Source organism: Salarias fasciatus, chromosome 11, assembly GCF_902148845.1.
Source record: "Salarias fasciatus chromosome 11, fSalaFa1.1, whole genome shotgun sequence".
NCBI classification, from domain to species: Eukaryota; Metazoa; Chordata; class Actinopteri; order Blenniiformes; family Blenniidae; genus Salarias; species Salarias fasciatus.
In genome coordinates, this window is record NC_043755.1 from 14,835,883 (window position 1) to 14,849,507 (window position 13,625).

Here is a 13,625-nt window from a genome sequence, read left to right on the forward strand (position 1 = left end):
TTCTCGGTCGTACACTCGCCGGTCAGCGCTGGAGTGGGAAACAGACGCGCAGAGGTTCTTCTCCATCCGTCGTTGGTTGCGTTAGAAAAGGAGCGTTATTGTTGAAAGTGTAACAGTTTCAACACCCGAGCGCACACCGGGCTCCCTCTGGCCTCCAGCCATGTCGGAGTCGGGTCACAGCCAGCCCGGCATGTATGGCCAGGGACGCCGGAGGAGGCGACGTCGGGACAGAGATGTTGGACCTCCGGGCCAGAATCTGTCCGGTCCCAGTCGAGACCGTGATTACCAACCGAGAGAAAGGAGGGTAATGCAAAAGTGACACTCATTTTTTTTTTACCTTTTGTTGGCCAAAATAAGGAATTTAAACTTTTTTTTTTTTTTTGGTCTTGTTAGGATGGCAGCGAAGATCCACCAGGCATTCTCATTCAGAAGACACCGATCATTCTGGCCAAGCCTCCAGGAGAAAGGGTAGGTTAACCTAATAAACTGCTGTGGGCACATTTTCATCTGTCTGGATTATGGTGTTCAGAAGCAGGAACCAGTGGGCTTCAGCCTGGGGACAAATTGTGAAAAGGGGAATAATGAATGCAATATTTATTCATATGATATCATTTATTCAGAGAAACCCTCTGAACACAGGAAGAACATGCAAACTCAACACAGAAAGGCCCAGGCCGGTGTTTGAGCCCAAACCTCCTCACACTGAGGCGAGAGCCTTAGCTACTGCAGCACCTTAGTACATATCTCATATGTACTAAATTCTTTACAGTTATAACTCAGTAAAATTTATTTGCGTAGCATTTTTCACAGATAAAGATCACAAAGTACTCAACAGTAAAACACATTAATACTTTAACATTCCATTTGTATAGTAGCTAATTGGTTTTGAGCCCCAGCTGAGCCTGAATTGGGAAAATGCAGTTCATGAAGCACTGTTTTCTGTTTGTGTGATTGAATGGTACGTGCTGTTGTTGGCTTATTTCCAAGGCAAAGCCAGCGCAGACTGCTCCTGTCAGCGGGACTCCGGTCCTGGAGAAGCCCATCACACTCATGAAAGCCAGGGACGATGGAGGGAAACCAGGAACGCCTCCAGAGGCGGCAGCTCAGTCCTCCGGTTCTGGACCCTCCAAGATGGAAAGAGAGGGCCAGCGGCCCACCCAGCCCGTCTACCAGATCCAGAACAGAGGAATGGGGGCGACTGCATCGAGTGGGGCTGTGGACCGTGAGTCATTTCTACCTTTCATGCAAAAATATTGTGCTTATTGCATGTGTGTAGCCAAAATGAAAACACTTGAATCTCTTCATATAACAGCCATGGTCGGTCAGTCGAAACTCATTCCTCCAGAGAAGATGAAGCACAGCATCAAGCTGGTCGACGATCAGATGAACTGGTGTGACAGTGCCATGGAGGTGAGTTGAAAATTCTCTGGATTTACTTGATGCAGGTGAAAAGCTCTGATTAATTCAGAGTACTGTCTCTGCCCAATATGAACTGTCATTGGTGGCGATGTGTTGCAGTATTTGAGGGACCAGACAGACATGCTGGTGGTGGGAGTCCTCGGCCCGCAGGGAAGTGGAAAATCTTCCATCATGTCCATGTTGTCTGCGAACACTCCTGAAGAAGATCAGAGGTAAATCTGGCAGTGACAGCAAGATGAAGGGGAGTCGTGTGAATCAGGGCCGTATCGTGTTCTGTATCTTTACTGAAGGGTCTCAGAGATAGAAGCAGTGTTGAATCAATCAGCCACTGACGAGTGTGTGCTGCTTGTGAGTCACAGTTGAAAATTTCAATGGAAATCTTATATTGTTGAGCATTTATATGAAAATTAAATTTCACTTAAAAAAACAAAACAAAATCTTACCTGCAGTAGTGTCATCCAGGTTGCAAATTCATAATAATAAAAAAATTCCAAATACAGCGAACAAAAATACAAATACAGCTCTTTTGCTTTTGCTCCCATTTCTCATAAACTGAACTCAAAGTAAAGATCTAAGACATTTTCTATGAACACAAAAGGCATATTTTGTTCAATTGTAGTTGATAAATTTGTCTTAATCTATGTTAGTCCTTTGCCATCTGCCTCACAAGTGGAGCTGATTAGACAACAGGATAATCGCTCAGGTGTGATTTAGGCTGGACACAATAACAGGTCCCACGAAAATGTGCAGTTTTACTGTATTGGTTGGATCCGTGGGAGTCAGAAAGCCAGTCAGTATCTGGTGTAACCACTATTTAGTGCAAAACATCTCTTTCGTATAGAGTTGACCGAAGCAATGACTTGATTCCATTTCCTCTCTTTCAAAGTAATTCTTTAATGGATTTGTGGACGTGTAGATGTCTTTTTCAACATTTGGACAAAAATCATCACATTATATTGAATCTGTGTCTGACATGATGGCTTATTCAATATTTTGAAATATTAAGATGTATCTGAAATATCCATTTCTCCTCCTGATGTCAGTGGAACTGAAACCTTCTCTTCAGTCAGACAAATAATGGAATGCTTCCAATGAGATAATTCCACTTGAGTTGCATTTATATGGCACTTTCTCACAACTTTATCGGTCCACTAAAGTTCCTTACGTTATTCACATTCACCCATTTAGACACACACACACACACACACACACACACACACACAGTCTTGTATTTCTATCCTTGTGGGGACCGTCCATTGACTCCCATTCATGTCTAGCCCCTAACCCTGACCTTAACCCTAACCTTAACCCACACCACAACAAAGCCTAACCCTAAAGAAATGTTTTTACACTTTTACTTTTTTCAGTAACAACAACATGGTCAAGAAAACACTGTTTCTCCTACTTAGGACCGGAAAAAGGTCCCCACAAGGCACCGTGTTCCACGTTTTGCTATCCTTGTGGGGACATTTGGCCCCGACAAGGACAGAAATACAAGAACACACACACACACACACACACACACACACACACACACACACACACACACACACACACACACACACACACACACACACACACACACACACGCCAACAGAGGCAGCTGCCATGCAAGGCGCTCAGTCCATCCCTTGGGAGCAGGTTGGGGTTGATTGAGAGACGACGGAGTCCAACAACTGAGCAAAAGCCGCCCCCAAAGTCATACAGCCTTTTTTATACTTGAAAACAAGTGATTTTCTAATCAGAGAACATTTAAAATCAGTTCAGTGTGTGACATTCTACAATGTCCATGCACCAGAAATCCATTATCCTCAAATACTGCTAACTATACTTTACAACCAGAGCATGGGGTGCTGAGACTTACAGTTTCAATATTTAACTGTTTTCTTTTGTCACTGAAGTTACGCATTTAATTCAACTTTCAGTAAGAGACAAAAAAGGTGCTCAAAGTCGTGGAATAATGATGATGATGATGATGATGTTTGTGTTTGAACAGGAATTATGTATTCAGAGCACAAACTCAGGAGATCAAAGAAAGAGGAGGGAATCAGAGCACGGGCATCGACTTTTTCATCACGCAGGAGAGAGTTATATTCCTGGACACACAGGTAAGAGTGATCCGAGCTCTCTCTCTCACTCTCTCTAATGCAGAGCACATTGATAGCACCCCCTGGTGGGTATTTTATGATGTCTGTAGTTTTATTTCTATCCTCCATAACTGGAAAAGATTGTAATATTCTCAAATGTTTCAAGTGACCCCATCAAAGTATATTTAACCTCCTCCATGTTGAAGAAGAGCCTGAAGTCCTTCAGCCATAAGGATGCTTTGGGGGCAGGAAGTGGTTTTCATTCCACCAGAAATCTCCCTGATGCAAATAGAGATGCAAAGGTGGCTTGTTGTCCTCAGAGTTATTTGATTCCCGGAAAACATTAACAAAAAAAAAAAAACAAAAACCATGCCTGCACATAGTGTCAGGACTGTGTTCAATGAAGGGAGTTGAGAGCAAGAGCAAAACATATCAGTCATGTTTTGGAGAGTTGACAGTTGGTAAAATTTATCCAGTGAACAACGTTGAATTGAACAAAGCTCAGAACAGATGTTTTGCTCTTCACTGGAGTTAATTCACCGTCCCAGTCATCACCGGCTATGGTTCTGACAGGTTCTTCTTCCTAATAGTTTGTTTGATCTGGTCTCTGTGAATTTTGAAATCAATGAGTGAATCTTGGAAATGGAGCGTTTCTGAGTGGCGGGGACATCCAGGATTGAGTTAGAAGCTAAGAATGAGATGTAGTGACATGTTTTGGCTTCAAGTTCACACCGCGTTAGTGTTGGTTCCTGAATCCACAGTGATGTTCTGTGTACATTTTCTGATCAGCAGTAGAGTTCGAGGTTTGGGAAAACCAACAGATCTCTGCCTTAGCAAAAACTTTCTTGATTCTGGGGGTCAAACCTTTCTTTATAAAAGCAGAAATTATTTATCTTATTGAAAAAAAGAATTGGGTAAGAAATTCAGCAGACTCTGTCAAAGATACAGTAAGAACCACTCTCAAACTCTCAGCGTGTGTTTCTTTGTGCTGAAGACACACCCAGCAGGTTTCAGTGACAGACTTTCCTTTTCCCTTCAGCCGATGCTCAGCCCATCTATTTTGGATCACCTGATCAACAATGACCGGAAGTTACCTCCTGAGTACAATCTTCCTCATACCTACATAGAGATGCAGGTATGTGGTCGGCCAGTAGAGGGCGACATTGGCCAACAACTCCAGTGAAACCCTGACACCCATCAGTGATTTCAAACGTGTGATTCAGTGTTTTGTGATGGTTTGACGCCACAGACACCTTGACTGTCCTCCTGTGGTCTGTCCACAGTCTCTTCAGATCGCCGCCTTCCTCTTCACTGTGTGCCATGTGGTGATTGTGGTTCAAGACTGGTTCACTGACTTGAACCTTTACAAGTGAGTGTTAGATCTGGATCCTCGAGCTGCTGACTGATCAGGCTCAGGACGGCGGCACTGCTCAGCTTTCAGGAGTCCTTTGACCGGAGCTTCCTCTTCTCCCCAAAGGAATGTGAAGCATTCCAGGCTGCATCTGAAAAGGATATTTACCTTAAATGTTTCATAAGCGCGATCATGCTGTAAACAGCCAATCCAGACAGAGTCAGACCCACTGTGCTGCTGTCTGAAGTTCTGACATTCATTCATTCATTCATTCATTCATTCATTCATTCATTCATCAGGTGACAGTGCTAAACACTACACCACTGGACGACCTACTCTACTCAAAAGTAAACTAGAGTTGGTTTGTTGCACCTCAAGTCCTTGTAATTTCAAATTAAAAAATTGAAAAACAAGGCAGCAGAAACGTTTGTGTTTAATCATTCACCTGTTGCCACTCGAAGTGAATGAGCAACTTGTCATGTTCGTTGTGTGACACATTTGTAAAAAAATCAAATTTAATCTAATTCAGTCCAGAAAAAGGAGCCAGTACTCAATTTAGGCAAATAAGGAATAAAACCATGAGATGACATACACTGATTGTTGGGTATTTATGATCAAACATAACCTCTCGGGCCCATCATGCTTCTTTATAAGTGTAAGATGATTGTCTTGCTGATAAACTTCTTTTATTTGACCATAAACAGGTTTCTTCAGACTGCTGAGATGCTGAAACCTTCCACGCCTTCGGCAAGCCACGACAGCACCGGCTCCTCGGGCAGCGACGATGGCGCCGAGTATTATCCTCACATAGGTGCCTGTTTGATTCAGAAACAGCTGATCTCACATGCCGACCAAGGTCAACTTGAGTGACTGTTTAAATCTGTGTCTCGCAGTGTTCCTCCAGAATAAAGCCGGACGGGATGATTTCAGTCCGAGAAAACTGAAGAACATGCATTTGGTGGTGGATAAACTCATGGCCCATTCTCATCTGAAATACAAAGGTGCAGCTGCAGCATGAGCAGGATCACACTCATGTTTTATTATGTTCTGTGTCAAGGGTAATAAATCATTGTACACTGTCTAAGATATCAAGAAATCAGAATAGAATTTCAAGCTTTTTTCTTTGTAATTTTTTTATATCTAATTTTGATTTATGTCATGAAAATCCAGATGACAGTGTTTTAGAATATCCATCCATTCATCCATCTTCCACCGCTTATCTGGGACTGGGTCGCGGGGCTAGCAGTTTAAGCAGAGATGCCCAGACTTCCCTGTCCCCATACACTTCCTCTAGCTCTTCCGGGAGGGTCCCAAGGCATTCCCAGGCCAGCCGAGAGACACAGGCCCAATCCCATTTCTCTTTCTAGTCCTTCCTCTTGGCCCTACCCCTTAGCCCGATCCCTATGAAACAGAGTGCAAAGGGGTAGGGGCGAAAGTAAACCCCTCCGAATTGGGACACCCCTCCGACAATCGCGTACGTCATCAGTCGTCGCCGATGACGTAGGCAGATGCGACAATTGTTTGCCAAAGAAGAATGTTTTTCTTACATTTTAAAACTTTATTAATTGGCAAAATACTGACATTGATGAGCTTCTTTCGTTGCGGATACCGCCATCTTGCCGATCTTGGAAGACTTTCTGAGAAATCTGTCATCCAGTGGCGTCCGGTGGCGAGGGGTGCTTGTTTTGTTTGCTTGGACCGTGACTGGCAGGTGGGGTTAGTTCACTTCCGCATTGGCGGGGGCACTCGTTTCCTGACTGCGCATTCCAGGCGAGCATGTTGAAGAAACCAGTTTATTGAAAATAATCATCTATCTGTTGTGTTTGGAATGCGCCTGAAATGCGCGGGTGTGGAAACGAGCGCCCCCGCCAATGCAGAAGTGAATTAAACCCGGCCGCCACTGACGTGTGGGCTTACGAAACAAGCGCCCTTCGCCACCAGCCGCCACTGGATCATAACCCTCCATTTGGAGTGAGCCTCGGGAGAATCTCCTTTTGGAGGGGTGACTGGCCCTCCTTCTTGGCCCTACCCCTCCGTCATAATGACAATTGGGACACTGCTACCCCTCCACGTGAATGCGCACAACGAGGGGAAAGGCCAAGGGGGAGGGCTAAGGGGTGAAATGGGATTCAGCCTTAGTCTCTCCAGCGTGTTCTGGGTCTTCCCTCGGGTCTCCTCCTGGTGGGACATGCCCAGAACACCTCCCCAGGGAGGCATCCAGGAGGCATCCTGAAGAGGTGCCCGAGCCACCTCAGCTGGCCCCTCTCGATGTGGAGGAGTAGCGACTCTACTCCGAGCTCTTCTCTGATGACTGAGCTCCTCACCCTATCTCTAAGGGAGCGCCCAGCCACCCTACAGAGGAAGCTCATTTCAGCCGCTTGTATCTGGGATCTTGCCCTTTCGGTAATGACCCAAAGTTCATGACCATAGATGATGGTGGGAACGTAGATTGACCGGTAAATCGAGAGCTTTGCCTTTCGGCTCAGCTCCTTTTTCATCACAGCAGACTGATACGACCGTATCACTGCAGACGCTGCACCGATCTGCCTGTCAATCTCACGTTCTATCCGTCCCTCACTCGTGAACAAGACTCCAAGATACTTAAACTGCTCCACTTGGGCCAGAGTCTCTCCACCGACCTGGAGAGGGCAAGCCACCCTCTTCCGTTCGAGGACCCCATGGCCTCGGATTTGGAGGCGCTGATCCTCATCCCTGTCGCTTCACACCTGGCTGTGAACCGTCGCAGTGCATGCTGTAGGTCCCGGTTCAATGAAGCCAACAGGACAACATCATCTGCAAAAAGCAGAGATGAAATCCTGCGCTCCCCGAACCGGACCCCCTCCATCCCCTGGCTCCACCGAGAAATTCTGTCCATAAACATTATGAACAGAACCAGTGACAAAGGGCAGCCCTGCCGGAGTCCAACACGGAAACAGGTCCGACTTACTGCCGGCAATGCGAACCAGACTCCTACTCCGGTCATACAGAGACTGAACAACCCTTAACAAGGGGCCCCGGCTTCCGTATTCGTGGCGCACCCCCCACAAGGAACTTTGAGGGACGCAGTCGAATGCCTTCTCCAAGTCCACAAAACACGTGAACTGGTTGGGCGAACTCCCACGAACCTTTGAGCACCCTATGGTGGGTATAGAGCTGGTCCACTGTTCCGCGACCAGGACCAAAACCACATTGTTCCTCCTGAATCAGAGGTTCGATTATCGGTTGAATCCTCCTGTCCAGTACCCTGGAATAGACTTTACCAGGGAGGCTGAGGAGTGTGATCCCCCGATAGTTGGAGCACACCCTCCGGTCCCCCTTTTTAAACAGGACCACCACCCCGGTCTGCCAATCCAGAGGCACCGTCTCTGACCGCCACGCGATGTTGCAGAGACTTGTCAACCATGACAGTCCCTGCACATCTAGAGACTTAAGATACTTAAGATAAGGGCGAATCTCACCCACCCCCGGTGCCTTGCCACCGAGGAGCTTACCAACCACCTCGGTGACTTCGGTTTGGGTGATGGACAAGTCCACCTCTGGGACCTCAGCCTCTGCTTCCTCCGTGGAAGACGTGGCGATGGGATTGAGGAGGTCCTCGAAGTATTCCTTCCATCGTCCTATGATATCCCCAGTTGAGGTCAGCAACTCCCCACCTCCGCTATAAACAATGTTAGTGGAGACCTGCTTTCCCCTCCTGAGGCGCCGGACGGTTTGCCAGAATTTCTTTGAGGCTGACTGGTAGTCCTCCTCCATTGCCTCCCCGAACTCCTCCCAGACCTGAATTTTTGCCTCTACAACCGCTCGGGCTGCAGTTCTCTTGGCCTGCCAGTACCCATCAGCTGCTTCTGGAGTCCCACAAGCCAACAAGGCTCGATAGGACTCCTTCTTCAGCTTGAAGGCAGTCCTTACTTCCGGTGTCCACCACCGGGTTCAGGGGTTAGCGCCACGACAGGCACCGGAGACCTTACAACCACAGCTCCGAGCAGCTGTTTCAACAATGGAGGTGGAGAACATGGTCCACTCGGACTAAATGTCCCCAGCCTCCCTTGGGACATTGGAGAAGCTCTCCCGGAGGTGGGAGTTGAAAACCATGCTGACAGAGGGTTCCGCCAGACGTTCCCAGCAGACCCTCACAACACGTTTGGGTCTGCCAAGTCTGTCCGGTTTCCTCCTCTGCCAGCGAATCCAACTCACCACCAGGTGGTGAGTGGTCGACAGCTCTGCTCCTCTCTTCACCCAAGTGTCCAAAACTCACGGCCGGAGGTCAGATGACACGACAACAAAGTCGATTATTGACCTCCGACCTAGGGTGTCCTGGTCCCAAGGGCACTTATGGACACCCCTGTGCTTGAACATGGTGTTTGATATGGACAAACTGTGGCTAGCACAGAAGTCCAATAACAGAACACCATTCGGGTTCAGATCGGGGAGGCCGTGCGTCCTAATCACCCCCTTCCAGGTCTCACTGTCACTGCCCACGTGGGCGTTGAAGTCCCCCAGTAGAACAGTGGAGTCCCCAGTCAGAGCGCTTTCCAGCACCCCTCCCAGGGACTCCAAGAAGGCCGGGTACTCTACAATGCTATTTGGCCGGTTAGCCGAAACAACAGTGAGGTACCTATCACCGACCCAAAGACACAGAGATGCGACCCTCTTGTTCACTGGGGTGAACTCCAACACATGACGGCTGAGCTGTGGGGCTATAAGCAAACCCACACCAGCCCGCCGCCTCTCACCGCTGGCAATGCCAGAAAAGTGGAGAGTCCAGTGAGAGGTTGGGTTCCAGAGTCCCGGCTATGTGTGGAGGTGAGCCTGACTATATCAAGCCGGTACCTCTCGATCTCCCTCACAAGCTCGGGCTCCTTCCCCCCCAACGAGGTGACATTCCATGTCCCTAGAGCTCGTCTCTGTGTCTGAGGATCGGGTCGCCAGGCACCTTGCCGTTGGCTGCCACCCAATCCACATTGCACCTGGCCCCTACAGTTCCCCCTGCGGGTGGTGGGTCCACCGGAGGGCTGGCCCACATCACCCCTTCGGGCTGAGCCTGGCCGGGCCCAGTAGACAAAGGCCCGGCCACCAGGTGCTCGCTTGCGAGCCCCAACCCCAGGCCTGGTTCCAGGGTGGGGCCCCGGCTGCGCCATACCGGGCAACGTCACAGACCTCGATTGTAAGTTCTTCAAAGGAGCTTTTGACCTGCCCTTAGTTTGACCCATCACACAGAACCTGTTTGCCTTGGGAGACCCTGCCATGGGGCAGAATGACGATTGCAACAACACATCTTGAGTAGGGTAAAACGAACCTGTCTCGCGACGGTCTAATCCCAGCTCACGTTCCCTATTAGTGGGTGAACAATCCAACGGTTGGTGAATTCTGCTTCACAATGATAGGAAGAGCCGACATTGAAGGATCAAAAAGCGACGTCGCTATGAATGCTTGGCCGCCACAAGCCAGTTATCCCTGTGGTAACTTTTCTGACATCTCTTGCTCCTCCTTTAGAATATTATTCGATCAAACAAGATTTTGCTAACCGGCGGATGTGTTTATCAAAATTAAAATGTAAAACATGCTTTATGTTGTGAATGTTTAAGTAACTGATAGTTGGAATGACTTTTCAGAGATGTGCATGAATCTCTCAAAAGAAAACAGAGAAATTACATTTATTTACAAAAAAATGAATAAGGTTAAACAATAAGCAACATTATAATTACAAAATTTTACTACTAATTTACAAATTATCATTCGTCAGATTTCTTTTTTGATTTCACAAACAGTTGTGTTTATGCCAACAGCCGATGCACGTTGTGCTTGTTGGCACTGGTAGTGCAGAACTCCTCCACACGCTCAACGTGCATGGTGCGGTTTGTTTTCAGGCACGTTGTCCATGCTGGAGTGCAACATCTTCCCGGGCCTGGGCCAGGACTTCCTGTCACCTGAGGTTAACATGTTCCTGCTTCCCGTGCAGGAGATTGATGGGGAGGATAATCTCACGAAAACAGGTTCCAGAGAAGATATTTTCTAAAATAGTCCTCTTAGGTGTTGCATTTGATTGAATAAATGTTTTTTGGGGGGGGTCTGTTTTAGGTTCGGGGACGTACCCGCTCTTCTCTCTGCTCCCCGGGTACAGGGGTCACCCGTCATTCCCCACCATGATTTCAAAACTCCGCAGCCAGATACTGGCGATGCCCCGCTGCCAGCTGTCACACACCATCCTCACTGAAAAAAACTGGTAATAATCCACCATGTCTCTGAGCGCTTTCCATTTGAAACACTCATTTGAAAATGTTATTGCAATGTAAAATTTACACAGAAACTTAATACAATTATAGCCTCCTGTAGCTCAGGACCTTCCAAAATAAAATGATCGTCTTCACGCAATGGATTTAAAATGTCTTACTCGGTATTAGAATGGTTAAAAAGTTGTGCACTCTGACATTTATCTTCTGATTCTGCTGTGGTTTTTGGTCTGCCAAACCTCTTCCTGAGTTCACTTTCTCTGCAATTTCCCTGTATCGAAACCATTTCTGAGTGTTGTGAGTGGGGGTGTAAGTAATCCTATATTAGTGGTAGCCAGTGAAGAGAAGCAGGGACCGAAGTGATGTGGGACGTTCTTTTAGTACCTGTTAAGTCTAAATTATGTGAGATATCAGACAACACATTAGCTTACTTCACTTGTAATGCATTATATTTAGTCCACAGGAAATCCTTACAGAGACCCTTGAAGTTCATCCTCACATATCGATGTTTTGTTTTCACAGGTTTCACTATGCAGCTCGCATATGGGATGGAGTGAAGAAGTCTTCGGCTCTCTCTGAATACAGCCGCCTGCTCTGCTAACGGCTCAAGGACCACGATGCTGCGTCCTCTTCTGTCTGGACGGCTCGCCACTGATAGGGAAGCACATGGCTGAAAGTCTGAGCCGTTTATGGCAACCCTGCAGGACGGAGAAGTGATGGCAGGCTATAATGATCATTGTTATTCTGTAAACCACATTTTTCAATGCGTGGAAAAAGAATGAAATGATCTGGACTGACGAGTGAAAACGTTTCCTGTCCGCTGCATCAAGTCGTATCGACGGGCTCAGTCCCACCAAACGCAGAAGTGCTGAGAGTGAAAGACAATGGAAACCCACAGTCTGACTCATGTCTGGACAAGATGTGGTAAAAATCTTTATTTGACAGCCATGAATGTGGAATGATGGTGGGTGTGTGTGAGTGGTGAAGATGTTTGTGCGCCACAGAAGCATTTGGAACGTCAAATTGAAAAAAAAAAAAAAAAACCAGTTAATTATTTGTTGTGTATGAATGGAGGGTCAATGTCATCATAAACAATAAAAAGATAAAGGCTTTATTGTGTGGTGTTAGATTTTATTAGACCTGACTGAATATTAAATCATACAATGGTGCTTCCAGTAAAACTCCACGTCACTCATAACAACAAATCAGTTGAGATATCTGGGTGTGATTAAGGACTCTGACCTGAAATTCAATAACTGCATTAAGACAATAACAAAATTAGCAAACTGCCATCTGGAAAATATTGCAACAATTGAAGGACTTCTGAACAAAGAAGATTCAGAGAAACATGTTCACACAGTCCTCAACAACACAAGGAGAGTGGAGTTTTAGTGTGCTTCAGTAATAAATGTGGAATGATGATCTCGGTGGGTGTTAATGATCTTTGTGCACCACTGGTGCACATGTTATCGATGCCATAGAGAGAGATAAACAGATAAGAAAATTATTGATTGCAGTTGCTTGACTGAATATTGCATTATGTAACAGTGCCGACAGTAAAATCAGCCCGTGACTTTCATTCCTCCAGAAACAATGCTTTCCAGTCAGGATACCTGGGTGAGTCATTCATTGTTCTTTTGCCTCATTGTAAGGTGTCAGTGTTTGCAAGCTCATCAAATGCTTTTAAAGTGTTCCCAAGTTCAAATATTTTCTTAAAATTATGGACTTTTGCAACCAACCAATACGGAATTGAAAAGAGGCGTTATTTGTGTGTTAATAACGTTTTGTTGGAGCTACTCATGCTGCAGCTATCTCATATTAACATTAAACTATCCTATAAACAGCTCAGAAAAATGTTCTTTACTGTGGCAGTTTGAATTCTGTAGATCAGAACAAAGAAGCAAAAGCATGACTGAATTCACAGGAAAAATAGGAAACAAAACATTAATTTGCCAAATAAATATAAACACCAGCACTATTATTACGGGGCCATGCTGGGAACCGTATTGTAATTGAAAGGGTTTTTATTATTCTTCCCTTTTTCTATTTTTCCGTTGGTAAAAGTCCCGCTGCAGCCCAAACTGTACATGGGAGGGCGGTGCAATTTGGTGGCTTGGTCCCAAACCCTGGTCCGACGGAGGACGCAAAAAATCAAATCACTGTGCCAGCAGGTGGCGCTATAGGGCACATAAACGCGTTTTGGTGAATAACTCCCACCCCGTGTGTCGCACATTCAAAAAACTTATATCCTCAGATTCCCAGAGTAGAGCTGAGTCACCTGGCCTAGGCCACGCCCATTTCCGCATAGCCTATAATTTTTTTTCGATAGATCGCAAAAACTGAAAAACATACTTTTCCGAACTCCGTCTCGGGGCTTTGTACGATCTGCGTGAAAATTGGCAGAGAAAGTCTTCCCTTCGGTCTGACATGAAGTTATCAAAAGAATTTTGCTACGTTAAAATATGCGCAACGTGGGCTTGACTAAACTTTGCCAGCTAGCTAGCTCGACACAAAGTTTCACAGATCTTGGTCATAATA

General features: G+C 46.3%; 1 protein-coding gene across 4 annotated transcripts in view; it reads left to right on the forward strand.

Moving 5' to 3' along the window:
- The first annotated feature begins 33 nt into the window (after positions 1 to 33).
- smg9 (SMG9 nonsense mediated mRNA decay factor) overlaps positions 34 to 13,625 on the forward strand; it is a 165,038-nt gene continuing 151,446 nt past the window's right edge. For 2 of the 4 annotated variants that reach the window (XM_030103577.1, XM_030103578.1), the window contains exons 1-10: positions 34 to 304; positions 394 to 468; positions 988 to 1,222; positions 1,313 to 1,410; positions 1,519 to 1,631; positions 3,416 to 3,527; positions 4,546 to 4,641; positions 4,790 to 4,875; positions 5,562 to 5,668; positions 5,751 to 5,858. In XM_030103577.1, coding sequence (XP_029959437.1) covers positions 161 to 304; positions 394 to 468; positions 988 to 1,222; positions 1,313 to 1,410; positions 1,519 to 1,631; positions 3,416 to 3,527; positions 4,546 to 4,641; positions 4,790 to 4,875; positions 5,562 to 5,668; positions 5,751 to 5,858 — 1,174 coding nt within the window. In that variant the 5' untranslated portion in view covers positions 34 to 160. Of the gene's footprint in view, positions 316 to 393; positions 469 to 987; positions 1,223 to 1,312; positions 1,411 to 1,518; positions 1,632 to 3,415; positions 3,528 to 4,545; positions 4,642 to 4,789; positions 4,876 to 5,561; positions 5,669 to 5,750; positions 5,859 to 10,724; positions 10,851 to 10,935; positions 11,081 to 11,609; positions 12,197 to 13,625 lie in introns of those variants that run through there. The other 2 variants (XM_030103576.1, XM_030103579.1) reach the window with 2 other exon arrangements.